The 19,822-nt window shown below is 39.1% G+C and overlaps 1 protein-coding gene across 4 annotated transcripts in view; it reads left to right on the top strand.

Moving 5' to 3' along the window:
- POLA1 (DNA polymerase alpha 1, catalytic subunit) overlaps window positions 1–19,822 on the top strand; it is a gene marked incomplete at both ends in the record, with an annotated part of 294,126 nt that overhangs the window by 180,377 nt on the left and 93,927 nt on the right. For all 4 annotated transcript variants that reach the window (XM_079728267.1, XM_079728268.1, XM_079728270.1 and 1 more), the window contains one exon: window positions 13,032–13,148. In XM_079728267.1, the coding sequence (XP_079584393.1) occupies window positions 13,032–13,148 (117 nt within the window). The remainder of the gene's footprint in view (window positions 1–13,031; window positions 13,149–19,822) is intronic.

The following is a 19,822-nucleotide window of genomic DNA, read 5'->3' on the forward strand; positions in this document are numbered from 1 at the left end:
TTGTCCTTATTTACAGATCCGTGCAAACCCTGAAAACCTAACGAAATCAACCAGAAATCTAACACAGACAGAAAGAAGTTAGGAGGAGTTCCCTGGTGGGGATTCCAGGCTTTCACTGCCGAGGCCCAGGTTCAGTTCCTGGTCAGGGAACTGAGAATCCCCCAAGCCGCGTGGCACGGCCAAAAAAAAAAAAAATCAATAAAGTCACTAGTTAAAAATTAATATTAAAATATCATAGCTTTGATCTACACCAACAACAATCAGAAAATATAATGGAAGAACTAAATACCATTTACAGTAATGACTAAGAAGATTAAATACCTAGTAATAAAGTTAACAAGAAATGTGAGATATATATAGATATAAAGTAAACTTTAAAATGCTAATGAAGGTCTTAAAAGAAGACTTGAGTAAATGGAAAAGTATATCCTGTTCTTGGCTAAGACTCTTCAACAGTTTAGGATCATTCTCTTTTAAGTTTATCCATAAATTTAAAGCTTCCTCCATTAAAAAAAATTGCAGGAAAATTCCTACAAAGAAGATGACCTGCCAGTTATTAAAAATTTTAGGAGTTTAGGGTAATTAAAGTCTTTTGGTGCTCTCCTGATTTTGATGGAGCCAATAGAGAAAGTGCAGAGATATATCTAAAAGTTGCATTTAGTATTACATAAAGAGGTGGTCCGTATCAGTAGGGAATAGTCAATCTTGAAAAAAAAAAAAGAGTTGTATTTCTTCCTTGCTCCCTACATTAAAACAAATTCCAGATGCCTCAAAAACGTCTTAGAAGATGAAACTATAAAAGTAACGGATATTTTTAATAATCTTGGAGTTGGGAAGACTTTTTGAAACAACACAAAAATCAGGCTCCAAAGAGGAAAACTATCAATAAATTTGACTACCAATTAAAAAATTAAAATTTCTGCAGGGCAGAAGTTACATATACACACACAGACACACCCCATAAAGTCAAAAGAGAAATGATGAACAAGGGAAAATATAGCTGCCCATGTAGCAAATAAAGGGCGAATTTCCTTCACATATAAAGCAGTCTTGCAAATCAAGGAGAAAAAGACCAACAACCTAGCAGAAAAATCAGTTGGTAAAGGACAGGAACAAGCAGTTCATAGAGGAAGAAATACAAATGGCTTATAAACATAGGTAGAGATGTTCAAGGTCACTCTTAAGTTCAGAAGTCCAAACGAATACCATTTTTCACCTATCTGAATGACAGAGATCCAAAAGTTAGATAATAGGTAGCACTATCAATAGGAAAGGGTGCGGGGAAAGGAGTGCTCGAATCCACTGTTGGTCAGTGTGGAAACTGGTACACCCTATTTGGACCACAGCTTGGTGACATCTTTCAAAATTTTAAATGAATATACCTTTTGACTCAGCAATTCCAATTTGGGTATCTCTCCTTACAGATATGCAGGACTTGCAGATGTTGTCAAAGGTACTGTACAAGAATATTCCTTGCAACATTACTGGTAATAGTAAGAGACCAAAAACAACCTAATTGTTGGTCAAAAGAGGACTGGTTTATTGAATTATTATAATCATACAAGAGAATTCTGTGCCGCCATTAATAAAAACACTGATGGTCTATCTATGCTTAGAGGGTATAATTTCCTCTACTTTTAAGTGGAGAAAAGCAAGATTTAGCACAGTGTATATGATACATTTCTTGTATTTTTAAAAACAAGGGGAGAGATAGTTGTAGTGTAATCGATTTTACTTAACCCATTATATTCAAATTATTTCAATCTAATGAATATTTAAAATATCAATTGGATACTTTATATTGCCTATTTTGGACTAAGTCTTTGAAATTAGCTGTATATTTTACACTTACAGCACAGCTCAATTTGGACTGGCCATGTTTCAAGTACTCAGGAACCATGTATGGCTCTTGGCTCATGCACTAAGCAGAGTAGGTACAGAGAGCAAAGAACACTGGACTAGAAGTTCAGAGACCCAGGTGGCCCTGCAGCTTATTGCTGTGACAGTGTACAAGGAGTTTACTTTTTCATGGGCCTCATTTTCTTCAGATAGAATGTGAAGGATTAGACTAGAGCTCTAAAGTTCCTTCCAACTTTAAATTTTAGGGTTCAGATATATTTCATATTACTTGTCAAAGTCAAAAATGGAGCTGCACTTGCTTTCAGAGACACGATTTTCACCAGCACTCCTAAAATTCTGTGTTCCTAAGTGAAGCACACTTCATATCGTAGGGACTGTATTGTCAGCGCTAGAGTAAGGGTTTGTTTATTGGTTTGTTTAAGGGAAGAATGTTACTAAGCTACATACATGTTATAAACCAGGTAGGAATTGGTCAGTTCTTCTAATAGAATTACGTCCAGTATGAGGCTTTGCTAAGAATTCTAATGGCACATGGAGAACTTCGAAAGAGTAAAAGAGGGAATCACATCAATAGTATCTAAAGAAAGAGTAAACGTTGAAGGAGAAAGAGTTGAGAGGGCGGAGTTTTTTAATACAGTTCTGTTTATAAACTTCATTCTTCCAAAGATAATAACCAGTAGTTCCCTTAGAACAGTAGAGAATGAGAATCACACAGACAGTGAATCTCAACCAGAGCTACACATTGGAATCACTTGGGGAACGTTTTAAAATCCTGATGCCCATTCTGTACCCCAGACTGGTGGTTCCCAAAGCATGGTCCTGGGACCAGCAGCAGCAGTAGTATCTCCTGGGAGCTTGTTAGAGATGCACATTCTCAGGCACCCCCCCAAGACCGACTGAGTCAGAAACTCTGGGATGGCGCCCAGCAATCTGTTTGTAATGTTTCCCTAGTGATTCCACTCTGCAGCCAGAGTTGAGAATTCTAGAGCAAGCAGGATTCAGGGCAGGGATAGCAGGTGGGTTTCATTCTGAGTACCAGTTTTCATCCTATATCGCCTGTGGGGATGGAGTTGGAGATGGAATGCAGTCCACCTGCTTGGTATGGTATTTGCCATTCTTGATTTGGGTAATTTATTGGCTTTATAGAGGGTTGGATGTTGCAATTCACAAATAGAAGTCAAGAAGCATCCTATCCAGTTGAGAAAAAAAAAGAGGAGAAAAGGGAAAAAACCCACGGGAACCACAAAAGCCATAGAGGCTACAAAAGGTTGGGACAGGAGGGAACAAGTATACTAAGTAAAATATTATAATTGAAGGAATTCCAGATAGATTCTAAAATATTTCATTTATAAATAAGGGTTTCTTAAAGAAGTTCAAGTGTCATGACGATTTTAGGCCCACTTTATGATCTGTCGTCAAGTCTATTTGATCAAAAAATACAGCTTGTTGAACCCTTTATCATTTGGCATTGAAGAATCCATTTCCTCTTAACATTTGGGCTTTAGGTAGGAATGCACTTAATTTAGGTATGGTAAATTCAGAATGAACTAAGCCAGAAAATAAAATATATTTTCCAAGTATAAAGAGGTTGTCACTGACTGAGAAGGAGTTAACGTGTCACATTCTTTTGATTTTTACTTCTCAGGAGAAATCACAGTATCTGTAATTTCAGAGGCATATTCTGAAGAATGTTATATTGTGATCTCTCTAAGCTGAATCTTAGAAATCTATCTGGGAGTTTTCAGACCTGACAAAATAAGAATGGACCCATTATAGTATCACGTTCATTTGATTTTTCAAAAGTCAGGAGGACTGTATATGCAGATCATTTGAGAGACTGCTTTTGCTCTGCCTTGTAATAAGCAGATGGAGGAAAGCAGGCTGGGCTGTGTTGAGAGTGCATCTGGTGCTTCTTGTTTTTCGCTATCTCGGCTGTATAACTTCTGTAAACCCTTTCTGTGTATTTTTCTTTTCTCATTCCCAAACATTACATTTTACATGGGAAAGTCATTTTGATAATTTCCAAAAAGCTAGGCGTTACAGCAGAATTTGTGCCTCTTAGAAAAAACTGCTCCTTTACTATAAAGTAGAACCTGCCTTTCATACCTAAGTAAAACAATTCTGATGTAACTTTCCTAATCGTCACATTTATTACAGAAAGGATGATAATACTATTTTCCAGACCATGTTTACAAAGAATATGATTTTGATTTCTGTATTAATTTCTGAGTACTGAGTTTCTGTTTTTAAATTGTTTTGTGAATTGGGCTCTCTGAGTATAAAGTGGCTTTCAGCACATGGGTGGTATTGTCAAACATCTTCCCCAGATAGCAAACACATGCATTTCAACAGCTTTTTGGATAGAACCACAGTTAACAATTTCTTTACAGGAAAAAATGTATTTTTTTATTATCATTATTTTCTCATCTTACGTTCTGGCATTTAAATTATGAAACTTCATCTCGCCTTGTAGACTTACCTTGTATTGCCAAGAGGAAAGAAGTGGCTTTTCTGCAAAGCTAAATAGTTTTTACTTTATTGTCTGCTACTCAACAGCTGCTGATACCAGAAAAATGCCGTCTCATCATTGGGCCTGGGGTGTCCAAAAGAGGCAGGAAAAAAAATGACTGTAGCTCCCTGTCTGCCCTGGCACTCTCCTCCTTTCTCTCCGTTTTCATTGCCGTGAAGAGCAGGAGAACAATATTCTGCAATTAAGGATTCCATTAAGTTGAAGAAAAGAGCAAATGGGGGATGTTTGTTCTCCAAGCTGAAAAAATTTGTCTGGGATGGGGGTGGATACTGGTAGTGGTATAGAGAGAGGTGGGTGGAGAGACGAAGTCAGGGCTGTTTGTTGAATATACTGTTAAGGACTGTTACCATCCTAATTAATCAAGTTAGAAATTACAGCTGTAGTCGGTTTCCCCCCAATTCTTGTTATCAATTTTCTTCTCTTTTGAGACAAAGCAAATATAAATTTTGTGTTCATTTGTCATTCGTTCTTTGACTTCAGCATCTCTGAAAATAACAATGTAGCACAAAAGCCCAGTATTTACCTAGTTGTAATGTGGGTTGCCATGGTGTTTTGCAAATTATTGCAATTATGTTCACCATGCGAGTCGCCCTTGGTAACTGGCGAAAAAACTGATAATCCTGTTTTGAACAAAAGGTCAAATTGCTGAATAGAAAGTCTTGATTAACTAAAAGATGTACAAAGTGGAATTATTTCCTACCATTCAGAAATAGTTCTTGATCGGGTTTGGGGGAGGGGGTGAGTAAGTACATCTGATTACTGAAGTACAAAGCATTGAAAGGATGTTGTCTTGAGCCTTTCATGTAGTCTTAATGGTGGCTTTTTTGTCAAATTTACCCATTTGCGGCATTGAAAGAGGCAGCTGCATTTAAGCTGGAGAGACGGTGCTTTTTCAAGAGTTCAGTGCATGGAAAGTTCTCAGCAGTATCTGCAGTTTACTAGTAGCCCCTGGTCTATTAAAACTGATGTGCCGCATTTGAGCCCATTGCTCTCAGTACTTGTGAACCCCTCTGCCTGATGATCTAATAAAGTGCTCTTACTGGACAATCTCTGATCAGCTACTTAAAAAGGAGCTTGGGGGAGGGGGCGGCAGGGAGAAGCCTCACAGGCAGTGAGACCTGGTGTATAGGCCAGAAGAGAGCCGCCAGGGGCTAAACCCAGAGGTCTGTCACGACGGTAATCTGTGCTGAGGTATTTGCCATGGGGTTGTGGGTTTTGTGCCCCAAATCCCTCTAAGCTGTGGTCACCGTTTTTTTTTTTTTTCTGGAAAGAAATCTTTATTTTATTCCAAGTTGAATAAGAAAAGATTAGACATGTCGTTTTGAAATTTGGAAATCCACTTTTGTGGATTTGCTTCTTTGGTGATGGCATTCATAAAATACATGATCCTACATTTACGTAAAAGCAAAAGTTTCCCAGGTTACAGCCAAAGGTCAGATGGATTTCAACTCTTCCGAATCTGGCAGAGCGTTTGGGGGCGTATTTCGGAGGGGGGGTTCTCTTCTTTTTTTTTTAATGGCCACCTGAAAAATCAATTCTCAAAACTTTTGAGAGTGTGTGAAAGTGGCATGAAAGCAAAGCAAACCTTAACAAGTTTGTGGGTTTACATTCTACATCACCTAGCAACCCCCTGGCTCAGCCAGATCTCTCGTCTACCCTTAGTTCTGTTTACAGACTATTCAGACGGTCCTTCGAAACCATGAAAGATATTCAGTTTCATTAGTACCATTCTCAAGGAGAAAATAATTAAAGTTAAATGAACAAACACTGCCTGGTGATGGTTTGAAGTCCATTCTGATTTTAAGATGCCCTTTGAGGCAACTGCATACATAGTTCAGTTTGAACATTTGTTGTTCAGTACCCAAAGGTATATCACATTAAACCATGCCAATAAATAGCCTGGAAACAAACGAACAATAAAAATTACTTTTAGCTAGACTTGAGCAAAGAAAAGAAACTCTGCTAGTAATAAGTTTCTAGGCATGCCCTCCTGATTGAATTTTTTATTTGATCCCTACCCTGGACATCTAAGCTGATCCATTCGTACACTGAATAAAGACAGGGGAAGAGGCCTGAGGAACAAAGCACCTCTCTTTAAAACTGATTTATTACCTACCCTTGGAGGTCAAATCATACTCCATAGAAGGCTGTGTGCATTTTAGTGAGTAGATTAATTTCATATAGGATTGTAATACTAATAATGCATGCCCTGCCACTTTCTATTTGGAAACTGCTTATGTGCTTAAATCGACCTACTCTTGACATTTCTGAGAGTAAAAAAAAATTTTTAAGAAAATGTTTTTTATGTGCCTTTTTTTCCCATAAGCCCATTCTCTGAAAAATCATTTTGGAAACAACCAAACACATGTTAAAGCTCAAAATATTTTTCAGATGTGTTAGTAATTCACTTATATTGAACACTCTTGGCAAAACTGTCTCTTCCCCCACCCCCCATTTCATAACAGTTTTCTGATTAAAAAACAATATACACTTGTAGAAAATTTACAAAATACAGAAACAGAAGAAACTACCTAGAGATAACCACGGATGGCTTTTTAGAGTATTTCCTTCCAGTCTTTTTTTCCGTGTACATATTGATGAAAGTAAGCCTTGAGTTTTAACTTTTGAAGTTTATTTGTTAGTATGTGTACATACCTAAGGTGATGTTTTTTCAAGAGCGAGAAGTTGAGAGGCCGGAGCCGTGTTGGAAGTAATGAACAATTTTTCTTAGAGGGCTCATCACTAAAATATTAATGTGAGCATCAGAGTAGCCATTTTTCCATCTCATTCCATTTGATTCTTTCTTTTTTCCTTGTTGAAATGACTATATGCCTTAACTGACACATCCATTTATAACCATTCATGTTGGAAAGTCGGACATCCATCATGGTTGGAATATTACATCCCCAAGTCACTTGTAGCTTCACATAGGGGAAAAAAAGAGTCTTTCATGAAAAGATTTGTAATACAATAGAGATTAATGGAATGTGGAGAGGAAAATGCTTTCAGTTCCTTGTGTAAAGTGAAAGCAGGGCGGCTCAGAAATCTTGTATTCTTACTATTTGTATTTTGTTAGATCTCTATCATCCACAGTACATGGCTGGGTTGCATGAGCTCTTTGTGCTTTGTTGACAATTGACAGACAAAGCAAAATTATTCCTGAAGCAAGGTACTGTGTACTTAGTTGTGACCTATTATAGCCTAAGAATGTAGCTTGCTTTTGAGTTGGATGAATAGGGAGAGTATTTTATAGAATAGACTTGAATATACTAGGAGAGATTTTAGCTGCCCATACAGAAAGATACATGTCCTCCATTGAACTTTTTTCCCCCAAAATGTAATTTTCCGTATAAAGTCATTTCAAGTATATTTTCCCTGGTTGCTTGTACGGAGACAATTTTAACTGTTCTAGTATTGTCCTACAGTGGTAAAATAAAATTGCTGGTAATTGTTGGCTTTCTCTGCTCACAGTATAGCAGAAGATGGCTTGCATGGGGCTCTTTAATGTACCTCAGGTACATCTTCTGATGCTCAGCTTCTGATTGCAAATTAAAATAACAAGGCTAGGGTATTGGATTTGATGCGAGGCAAAGCAGAACAACTTGCTAATTTATCCTGTAATATACAATTGCTGAGGTTGGAATTTTTCCACTTGTAGTGCTATTCTCTGTGTCTAAATGAGGACCACTGTTTGCATCTAACCTATCATAACAGTTTGGGAGTGCTCCATTATCTTTTCAGCAAACTGATGGCAGAGTCTGGTCCTTGCACAGATGAAAAGATCAATAAGTTTCAAATAACTTGGATGAAATGACATGTGACTGTTCACTTAAAGAGATGTCTTACTTTAAAAATCAATTTTAATAATATTTAAAATTCTTACATTGACCGACGAGGCACTTTCCACTTGTTTTGTTTGATAATTTTGTTAAAAATATTTTTGTATTAACTTTGGTGAATAGCTAGTTTATGTGTGTATCTTTCCTGATTTGCTCTCTCGTCTCCTACCCTGGCACCTCTCTGAGACTTAGTAATCACTCTTTGACATGCCAGCATGCTGCAGTATAGAAGATTTAACTTTAAAAGCAAAATTATGTTCCTGTTAAAACTTCCCCTGGAGATCTTAGGAAAATTTTCTCCCAGTTTTGGGTGCAAATGTGGGTCAGAAAGCAATTTGTTTTTTGATATTTCTGGAAATCCCAAATCACAACATGTCATTCTTCAAAAGCAGCTGTGGGCCCATACTGTGCACTGTCTATAAGAAGACCCGTTTTACACTGGGGATAATTCTGTGACAGAAAAATGTGACTGCACGGGAACCCCAGAACATTTATAAATGGTTTTGGGTGAAAAGAGTGTCTGGTATTCTCAAAGTGCATATAGTTTGGGGAGAGGAGCAGTTAATGGCCATTATAGAAAAATAGTAATGATATGATGAACTCTGTAACAGCATGCATGCTGGCAGACCTCGCCCTGTAACCCCGTCGCCGCACTCCTGGAGAGCCATTACAGTTTAAATCATACGTCACTGCAGTACTGTGTTGTGTTGTCTCTTGAAAATCTCTGTGAATCCCAAAATAAAGCACTTCTTCATAGTTGTACTATTTTGCAATCAAATTGAGAAGCAGCTCCACCTAATCTTACGGGTTATCCCTAAGTTCTCCATTTTGGGATAACACCAGGCAGAAACTGACCAGGCTCTTTCCTGGTTAGAATAGTGCATTTTGAATAATGCATTGTCAGCTGTAAGTACAGCACTGACATTCCCCAGTACCGGAGGCATATGGAGGATAATAACAGTATTTGACATTTACTGAACATTTGTGCGGGCTTTCTTATAACAACTCTAATAGGGTAAACAACTCTAATAGGGTAAACATTATTACCTCCTGTTTTATAGACGAGGAAACTGAGGCTTAGAGAGAGGTTTGGCAACTTTATACAAAATTACCTATTAATAAATGGGAGGGGAGAGACCACACTCAAGTGCATAACCTTTTCATAACCTCAGCTCGGTTTTCTTGGTTGAGTGTGAATGCTTGTGCTTGCTATTGGGTGGGACACTACCAGATCCAAAGCGGGTCATTCCCTGAGGGCCTGACCATCCAGTTAGGGAGGTAAAATAAGATGGTTCCAGGAGAGTGCAAAGCAGAGTGTGCTCAGTGGCAGCTGGGCTAGAGGGAGAAGTTCCTGAGGGCTGGGAAAATTTTACGGGCGAGGAATAGAAGTGATGCTCAAGGAATGGGCATTTTAGGCAGAGGTTATACAGCATGACCAGAGACAAGGAGTTGGCAATAGGCAAAAGTGGTGAGGACAGTGAGAAAACCAACACTGTGGGGCGAAGAGCTGGCGTAAGAGAGTGGTGAGAAAGGAGGAATGGGACCAAAGCATGTGTTCTTATCCTCTCTGGAAGGTATACCATTGGGGGAGGGGAGTGGAGAGGCCTTGGGAAGCTACACTTGGCAAGTCTGTGCATTGGATGTGGGAGAGCATGGAGTCAGGGAAACCAGGCATGAGCTATCACAGTAGTTCAGTTTTGAGGTCTGGGCTTGAGTGAGGTTGGTGATAATGGGACTATAAGGCCAGCGGACAGATTTGGTAATTGATTGGAAATGGGAGAAAGACCCATCATATATTTGATTCAAGAGTATGAAAACTACTGTGAAGTTTTTTTCTCCTGTGAATTTTAGACCCTTTCCTTATTTTCCACAAATCTGCTCCTGTGCGTTTTTATTTTATTGCTTCTGTTTTATTCATTTTCTTCAAAAGATATTTTTGAATGCTTCCTGTGCACCACGTTTCCGGGTGTGGGTGATTTCTGTGTGTGCATCCTTCTAAAAATACAGATGTACACAAATGAATAGCAGTTTGTGTTTAAGGTGCAGCTACCAAGAACCACCTCAGTTACAAGTGGAAATCGATCCCTTTTTAGCATGGGCAGACAGAAACCATTTTCATTGAGGCCTCAGAAATTTAGCAATCAGAACCAATCAGCATTTGACACAATTTCATACACAGTGAGTTCAAGGAATTAGTGATGCTGAGACTAAAGCAACAGGTGATAGCGTTTTGCATGTTTTGGTAAAGGTTTGTTTTGCTATTGGACAGGCCAGCGTCACCTCTTTTGAACCCTCTACTTATAAACATGGTTAAAGTAGCCATAGGAAAACTTAATGACCGTATTACTCTTGGTTATGACAATTTGGCATTTACATGTGGTATTGCATAATAAAATGACATATTTGGATGGCAGACATCCTTAGAGTGGTTCTGGGGTTTTTTATTAAAAGCCGAACATTTTTATAGGTTGGACTTCCAAAGAACTACACATTATTAAATTTTTTTTCCTTCAACTGACTTGGCAGTGTACCTTTGGGCGGCATGTTATTTCCCAAATGGGAAATGAAAATAAGTTTAATTTTGTCCTTGTGAGTGATAATTCAAAGGGAATTTATACAACGTTAGTATTTTCTTTTGCTTTGTTTTTATCACCCATGAGAGGCAAAATGCACTGTGAGATCTTGTAACGTAAGATTTGCGCCATCATGGAATATTTTCAAAGACCTGGCATATTTATTTTTAACAGCTCAAATGTTCCTTGAAAGGTATATTTAGCACAGTCAGTCAATATTTGCTGGGGGAACAAAGGGTTAACCAAATGTACTTGACAAAACTGAATGGAAGCAAAGCATATATTGAATATGATTAGGGCCTCTTTCCCCGATAGAAGAGTTTTATTTAAAATACGCCAAGACCAGAAGCTTAATTATCAAAATAAAACAAGAGGCATAAAGAGTTACAGGCTTCTAATATTTTTTTCAGCCCCAGTTCCCTTCACACAGTTATCAGCATGTTTAATTTCCATGCATAATAGCACTAGTTATTGTTGTCATTTGTAAAGGGAGATTAACAGATAGTAAGTACAAACAAACCCAAATAAGTACTGAATAGAGAGGTGACAAAGAAGAAAAGACCTCTTTAATGTTAATTATAACTGGTAGGAAGTCTAGACAAATTATATTATCTGTTTTCTATATGATTTGAAAGGACATTTAGTTAGTAACTCTGTCAGAGATAGAGTTGGGTGTTTGCTTTAGAAACAGGTGAGGTGACAATTTAGCATCTCCCTGGTTGGCAGCTCACCTGGTGAGTCATGAAGTTGTGGTAAATTGATGGAATCAAGTTTCAAAAACATCTGAAAAGAACTGTAGCTTTTGAACATTATATTTTAAAAATTAAAAAATAATTTTAACTTCTGGGTTGTATTCTGGTACTTAATACTTTATTGTCTCAAAACATGGTAATTGACCTACATGATTGCTTTTTAAAAATTTTTGTTAAGAATTGAATGAATTACAGCTATGGTTGTGAATATTAACTGATAGATATTCACAAGTGTGTAAAGCCTCAGGTAGCAAATAGTGTCACAAACCCAAATGAATGATGAACGGGTGGTTCAGTCCTGCATTTTTCATACATGGTTTCCTTGAATGCTAGTGTTTCCTTTATTAATATGCCTAAATTGATACTTCAAGAAAAAACTAGTCTCATGTTTAGTTTTATAGGCTACATTTAAAATGTATTACCTGGGGCTTCCCTGGTGGTGCAGTGGTTGAGGGTCCGCCTGCCGATGCAGGGGACATGGGTTTGTGCCCTGGTCCGGGAAGATCCCACATGCCGCGGAGCGGCTGGGCCCGTGAGCCATGGCCGCTGAGCCTGCGCGTCCGGAGCCTGTGCTCCGCAACGGGAGAGGCCACAACAGTGAGAGGCCCGCGTACCACAAAAAAAAAAAAAAAAGAAAGAAAGAAAATGTATTACCAGCTGCTGCTGTCAGCCCCACAATCCCTCTGTCTCCCCCATACCTAGAACAGGCTAAAGCAAAGTTATCTTGTGTCTTTAATTCTGAGGAACCATCGATTGTGAGCTGCACTCTTAACAGCTTTTTTGGAGGAAACATAAATACATGTCATTTGTAAAGGTGTCTGAGTTTCAGAAACATTAAAATGTGAATAAAACCGTGTCCTCAAATCAAGAAAATGTGGTAATAGGCCCTAGGAATTGGAACAAACAGTTGCCTATGACTCAGAACCACTGATTCTCTTTTCTAGTTCAGGGTCTTTTGGTATGGTAGTAGTTATATGTCTCAGATAGGTAGAACCTATGTGAATCCCTCCCTTCTCTGTGCTGTTTTAGTTGGTACCATACAACTTGGTTCTTAAAGCCAGCCCATAGTGAATTGCTTTTAGGCTTTGTGTAAAGCTTTTAGACCTTGCTTTCCTATTTAGATTGTAATTTCCTGTAAACCCATCAGTTTACATTCTGCATGTAATCATATGAGTTTTTATTTGGAGGTTTTGATGTATTCGGTGGGGTTGGGGATTTCTTTTAAGTAAAGAAAATAATGTCTCACGTGATTTTTTTTTTTTTTTAACTTTATGAGTTTCCTAACTTTTATGTTTGGGGCATAGATCAAATTAACACGTCAGGAAAGAAGGGTAGAGAGCTATTTCAGAATCTCTAAGGAAGGTTTGAATGAAATGAGTCTACCTTGATCACAATGAGTCTATCTTGATCACGATAGGGTTTTTATTTGTATTAGTTGATGGCGGTGATAGGACTGAAGCATCCTTTGTCTCTCCAGGGCTGGTTGATTTGTGAGGAGCCAACATGTCGGAATCGAACTCGGCACCTTCCCCTTCAGTTCTCCCGAAATGGACCTCTTTGCCAAGTCTGCATGAAAGCTACACTTCGACCAGAGGTGACGGTCATATCATGCTCAAAAAGTGTGTGTGTGTGTCTGTGTGTGTCTGTGTGTGTTGGGGGGAGCTTGCTCCTCCCTTAGCTCTGGGAAGTCGATATTTGGTATATGCCCTGTGGTGACACCCTGCACACGTGTATTTAAGAAAATATCCAGACTTCAAAAAGATACATGCTTTATTTTTCACATCATGAACAGTATATATTTATATCTAAAAGAGAAGCTGACTAGTTCCCATATGGGTTACTCATATCTTTGGTTGCCACTTCTTTTTTTTTTTTTTTTTTTTTGTGGTACGCGGGCCTCTCACTGTTGTGGCCTCTCCCATTGCGGAGCACAGGCTCCGGACGCGCAGGCTCAGCGGCCATGGCTCACGGGCCCAGCCGCTCCGCGGCATGTGGGATCTTCCCAGACCGGGGCACGAACCCGCTTCCCCTGCATCGGCAGGCGGACTCTCAACCACTGCGCCACCAAGGAAGCCCTTGGTTGCCACTTCTTAATTACAGAGTATAGAGAACTTTACTTTGTAGAAACCGCTGTTACCTGTGGACTAGATCAGAACCCCTTTTGTAGGGGCCAGAAAACCTCCCAAACCTATACCATAAAGGGCTTATTTGATTTGTATGGGATTCCATTGTTTCTAAGTAGCAGCACAGAGGAGTAGTTCTCAAGCGTTTTCTCGTCCTTAGTACATACACCTGAGGGTTAAGGCAGTCTCTCGTTGGTGACTCCCATCTGGGGAGCACATGGTCTGGAAGCACCTTACTGGTAATTAAGATGCCTCCCCTCTGAGCATCATGGACCCAAGCAGCATTTCCCAAACTGCGTGGAGAGGAATGTTTGAAGGTCTTCCAGGCAAAGAGGGTTTTGTTATCAAGTACTTCTAGCCAACTCTGGGCTAGCCAAGGTTAAACAGGACTTATTGTAGATTGTCCTAGAACCTGTAAAATGATAATGTGAAGTCTGCCTCACCCATACAGGACTGTAATATGCCCCACTTTCCAAATTTATCTGGTCCAAGGATTTGTAAGGATCTGGGTGAGAAGAGAGTAAGAATAGGGAACTTGTTATTTACTTATTTTTTAACTCATAGGCCAGTTTTACAACCAGATTTTATCTTCAGATCTTTTCACTGAAAGGGGTTGATATACAGGCTAGTTTTAGAAAAATATTTTAAAGTTCTCATGGGTTTTTAATTTTAAGATAATATATCATTTCACAAAATTTAACAAGAAGTCAAGAACTACAAAGGGCTACCACCATTGTTGTGTATACCCTTGTTCTTTTGCATATCCATATGTATTTTTTATGTGGTTTCAGTCATAATGAAGATACGCTTTTGTATCATGTTTGTCTTTTTCTGAGCATCTGTCTCTGTTGCTAGTTAATTTTCAGTACCAAAACTTTTAAACACAAATTTAACCATTCCTCTCATTGGACATTTTAGGCAATTTCACTATCCCTTTACTAGAAAATTGTGATGAATGTTTTCCTGCTTAAATTATTTATTATTTGAAATATTTCTTATCGACAGTACAGATCTAAGTGCATAAATACAATGTGGACATGATTCATGTTGCCACATTACTTTCTTAATGGATTATCTCAACTTAAGTACCAGTTTTACCACTGCCTTTGCAGCATTTGGGCATTATCATTAATTTATTTTTAACTAATTTGATAGGTATAAAATGTTCCTTGCCTTATTTAGTATATCTTTGATAATTAGCAAAGTAGAGTGTAGATTTTTTAAAAAATATGGAACACGTAAGTGAGAATTAGCTGTCATAGCAAATTCTTTTTACGTCAGTCTCATCCTAAGATTTGCATCAGCAGGTGCGAAAAGAAAGCAAAAGTATATATATTTAGTGTGACTCATCAATCCAGTTGTAGACTCCAGGGGAATCACCTTGCTTCATGAACCAATGCTGCCTTTGAGACTTTTTAAGCGTCTAGCTCATCAAGTCAAGTTCAGTGAAAACTGAATTACTTCTTAGAAAGTCAGCCGGTCTTAGGATTCCATTCCTGGTGAGAGAAAGTGAAAGGAAAGTGTACAGCTAGTAGATCGGTAACTTTCCAGTAAATGCTGATGATGTTACTGGTAGTGCCTTAATACATCAGGTTATCTTTTATTATTTATGACCCTTTTTTAAATGAGTGAACGAACACATGCATTTTGAAGTATTTTTTCCCTTCATTTTCTTGTCCTCAAGATGGGAGCATGTTAGGCAGGCATTTACCAAGGTTATCAACTACTCTTCCCAGGGAAAAGCTTTCCTAGCTTAGCTGCTCAGGCCATGTTGCTGCTCAGAACATGACCGTCTGGAATAACTGGAGGTTGAGAGCATCCTGGTTGGTGATACTGCTCTTCGCCATTCCTCACAGGGACCTTGACAGTGGGACTCAGCCCACTCTTCTGCAGTCCATTTTCAGTTGCTAGTGATGAGTGGGGAATCTCTTAATTCTATTTACGATGTTCCTGGGCTTTCCTAGTAGGAGGAAAAAGCTGCATCTTTTTAGAGATAGTCCCAAGGTAGCTCCAAAATCAGTAGTGCGATGGACAGCATCATTGTAATTACCACAGGGTTTTCCATAGGGTCTACTTTGCAGGATTATGCTTAACTGGGTCTTAAGTTCTGGGTTGCTGTGTCTCAGTCATACGTTACTTTCATTTAATAATAGTTTATTAAACACCTACTATATCCTAGGCACTTTGCTAGGGACTAGGGACATAGCAACGAACAGGACATTTCCTTATTTGTAAAAATAGTTTAGCATTACATGGATTATATAAAATTGATGTCTGTGGGCAAAAATAGGCATTTGTGAATATCCATATGGACAAAATCACCAGACTTTCCTAATGCTTGACTAGTGGGGACTTTAAATATGTTGTCAAGTTTGATGGTAAAGTACTTGCCTCTTACTGTGCCAGTCTCATCCTCACATGATAAATCTCTCATTTAGTCCTGCATTGCAATTGGCTTGAGTACTTTACAGAATTGACTTGGGGTATGAGAGCTGGCTCTTTTTCTGGCTCCTCGTGCCAGTGTTACAAGAAAGAAAGCTGGGACGGTTTTGTTCTCAGGGTTTTAGACGTGTCTCTCTTCTCAGATACCTTTAAAAAAAAAAATCAGTTAAGTTTTTTCAGGTTCACGGCAATTTAACAGTATACAAATTGCTGATTATTAGGAATATACTGTCTGGCATCCTCTGCACATAGGAAGTACAGATAAATACAGGAATGAAAACTCCAATATGTGTGTAAGTTCCTAAGTGAATAGAACCCTTTTTCACACTGATGATAGAGACAAGACTTATCCAAGTTAGAGAATAATTATTTTAATATATATTTATTTTAAGGATGTGATTTTTTACTTCTTAAGGTGGCCAAGTCTGTATGGCTGTGAGCTGAACCTCCAGGGGATCCTGTATTATGTAATTCACCAAAAATAAAGCGTTAGTTTGTTTTGGTTTTTCCTTAATAGAACTAAGATTTCAAACCAAGTTAAACTTTTCCTCACTAACATTGCCATACTTGAATCCATACTTGATAAGAAAACATTTACTTGTGGCGCTGTCGGGGGCAGGAGCACTGTGGCGGAGTTTAGTTTGTTCGACAAAATTTCTTGCAGACCCCTCATGAGGAAAGCACTGAAATGACTTCCAGTCCTACTGTGGGACACCCCTAGTGTTTCTCACATTATCCTCAGCTGTAAAATTGTTAAAATCTTTTGTAACGGAACGTCGGTACCATATAGGACTCTGGCCTTCAAGGGAGAAGGGAAATACTGAACTTGTGATCATTGTATGTTACAATTTCAAAATGGCTGTGGCTGACGGATTATTGATTCAAAAAGTAGGTTAGAGACAGTGCAGATGTTGCCAGGCTACGTGGGACAGTGTCTTGTTTCTGCCTAAGTTGAAAACATGAAGATAGTTGTGGTCTCTTAAGGCAGTAATCATAAGCTGTATAGGAAGAGAACCTTGGGACTATGATGGAAAGTCTTAAACATCTGTATCTAGTCATGGGTTACCCTCCAGTAGATGACGGATTTTTACCACGAAGGGCCTTTTGGAGTTCTCTGCTCTGATTTTCCTGTGCTTGTTTTCTGATGCAGAGTTTGCCAGATTCTACATGCAGATTTGCTTACCCTGAGCAGATGCTAGCCTTCCTTTTCAATATACTTTTTTTCATTTTTTAAAAAAGTATCGAGGTGAAATTCACACAACAAAATTAACCATCTTAAAGTGAATAATGCAGTGGCACTTAGTATTGCTACATTCACAGTGTTGTGTGATCACTACCTCTATCTAGTTCCAAAACATTTTCATTTTCCCAAAAGAAAACCCTGTACCTATTAAGCAGTCACGCCCCATTCCTCCCCTTCTTTCAGCCCCTGGAAACCACTAATCTGCTTTCTGTCTCTATGGATTTACCTAGATTGGATATTTTATAGAAATGGAACCATACAGTGTGTGACATTGTGTGTCTGGCTTTGTTTCTAGGTTCATCCATGTTGTAACCTGTGGCAGTGCTTCATTCCTTTTTATGGCCAAATAATAGTCCGTTGAATAGATATACCACAATGTATTCATCCATTTATCCGTTGATGGACACTTGGGTTGCTTCATTCAACATACTTTTAAAGTTTATTTTATTTTCATTAGCTAGATAGGTCTTACGTTTGGCCTAAATTTGTGTCCTGTGCCTCCCTTGTTGGTCCTAGTTCAGTTGAATGGTACTACACAAAGCTAGACTGATCCTTCCTCTGTTCTTGCCTTCAGTAAGCACCTACTCTCTGCCTGTTTTCTGAGAACCTTTTAGGTATTTGAAGGTAGCTGTCTTCCTAAGCTTTCCCCTGCTACGCCAAGTATTCCTAGGTCTTCAATCATTTCTTTAGTGCTTTGCTCTCAGAAAAGTTGCATGCAGCACTTGGTGAGCTCTCACTAGCACTAGTATGGAGCAGAATAAACCTGCCGCTGCCAGCTTTTCTAGGTAGTAACATTTCTTTGAAGTCTTTTTAGGGTTGCATTAACTTTCTTGGTATCCATATTCAAAGCATTGATTCATTTTGAGTGTTTCATATGCTCAAACAGATAATAATTTCTTGACACATACAATTGCTAAGCCATGCCTTATCAGGTTTTCTGAGACCCAAGTGCTTTATTTTTACCTAATGTAAGACTCCGTTAGTACTATATTAGTTTCCTAGGGCTGCTGTAATGAAGTACCTCAAACTGAGTGGCTTAAAACAACAGAAATTTCCTGTTTCATGGTTCTGGAAGCTAGCTAGAAGTCTGATATACAGGCACCGTAGGGAACTCTCCCTCTGAAACCTGTAGGGGAAAATCATTCCTTGCCTCTTCTAGCTTCTGGTAATCCCTGGCGTTCTTTTGCCTGTAAATACGTCACTGCAGTCTCTGCTACCACAGTCACGTGGCCTCCTCCCAGTGTGTCTCTGTTCTTCTTATAAGGACACCAGTCATACTGGATTAGGGCCCACTGTAATCCAGTATGACCTCACCTTAACTTGATTTTCTCTGCCAAGACCTTATTTCCAAATAAGGCCACATTCACAGGTGCTGGGGGTGAGGACCTCAACATATCTTTTTAGGGACATAATTCAACTCATAACAGATAAGAAATGTACTGAGCTGAGGAAAATGGAGACCAAAAGTAACAGTGGCTTAAACAGAATAGACATTTAATTCACTACCTAAGAAACGTGAATTTTTTTATCGTGTGACAGACAGCCAGGTGTGGATTGCTATAGATATGGCTCAACAGTGTCATCAGCAGTGCCGGGCTTCCACCCTCAAGGTCACAGTGTGGTCCAAGGTGACTGCACAAGCTCCTTCAAGCCATCACAGGCTACAAGACAAGAGAAAAGGTTGAAGGGTCAAAAGGATGCACTTCCCAGCCAAGTCAGTTCTTCAAGCAGCCTTCCCAGAACTCCCACCCAACACTCTGTACATTTCATGGACCAGAAATTAGTCACATGGAGATAATAGCTTATTTTGTTACTAAAAAAAAAAAAGAGTAGACTGAGTATTGGGGGCCAACCAGCACTCTCTGCGGCAGAGACCTTCCAGTGAACCCTGTGAAATCTCCCTTTGCTGTGCTCAGCCCATCACTGTCCCATTGTGGATATTTTGGATCCTGGTTCTGCCGTGCACCCAGCTTTTTGGCTTCTACAGATCTGATGCTGTGATTAGCCTTCCCTCTTTTATCTTCTCCAAAATATCGATTAAAATGTTGAAGTGCATTTCTGCCTATTCCAGTGGCTCGATGCCTTCTTCCAAGTGGATGCTGCTCCATTCTAATCAGCACCCTTTGTGGAGGATTGTTCTACCGGTTGCTAATTATCTTTGCTTCTAGCTTATCATTCTCTGTGAGGGGTTTCTCCGAAGGGGACAACCACAATGTTGCTGATCAGATGCTGATGGTCTCATGGTTTCATAACTGTTTTGGCCCCTGGAACGTGAAATCATAGGGTCCATCTCCTTCGATAATCTGGTGTTCTAAGCAGCATATTTAAGAATGTGCTTGCATGTATTCATTCTGCCCCCAGAAGCCAGTTGCTTAAGGAGAGGGCTCATATAATTTTTTTTAAATGTGGTTTTGGTAATTGGCCAGGAGAGAGTGTAAGACTCCATGTAATGACCCTAGC

Source organism: Hyperoodon ampullatus, assembly GCF_949752795.1.
Source record: "Hyperoodon ampullatus genome assembly, chromosome: X".
Lineage (NCBI taxonomy): Eukaryota > Metazoa > Chordata > Mammalia > Artiodactyla > Ziphiidae > Hyperoodon > Hyperoodon ampullatus.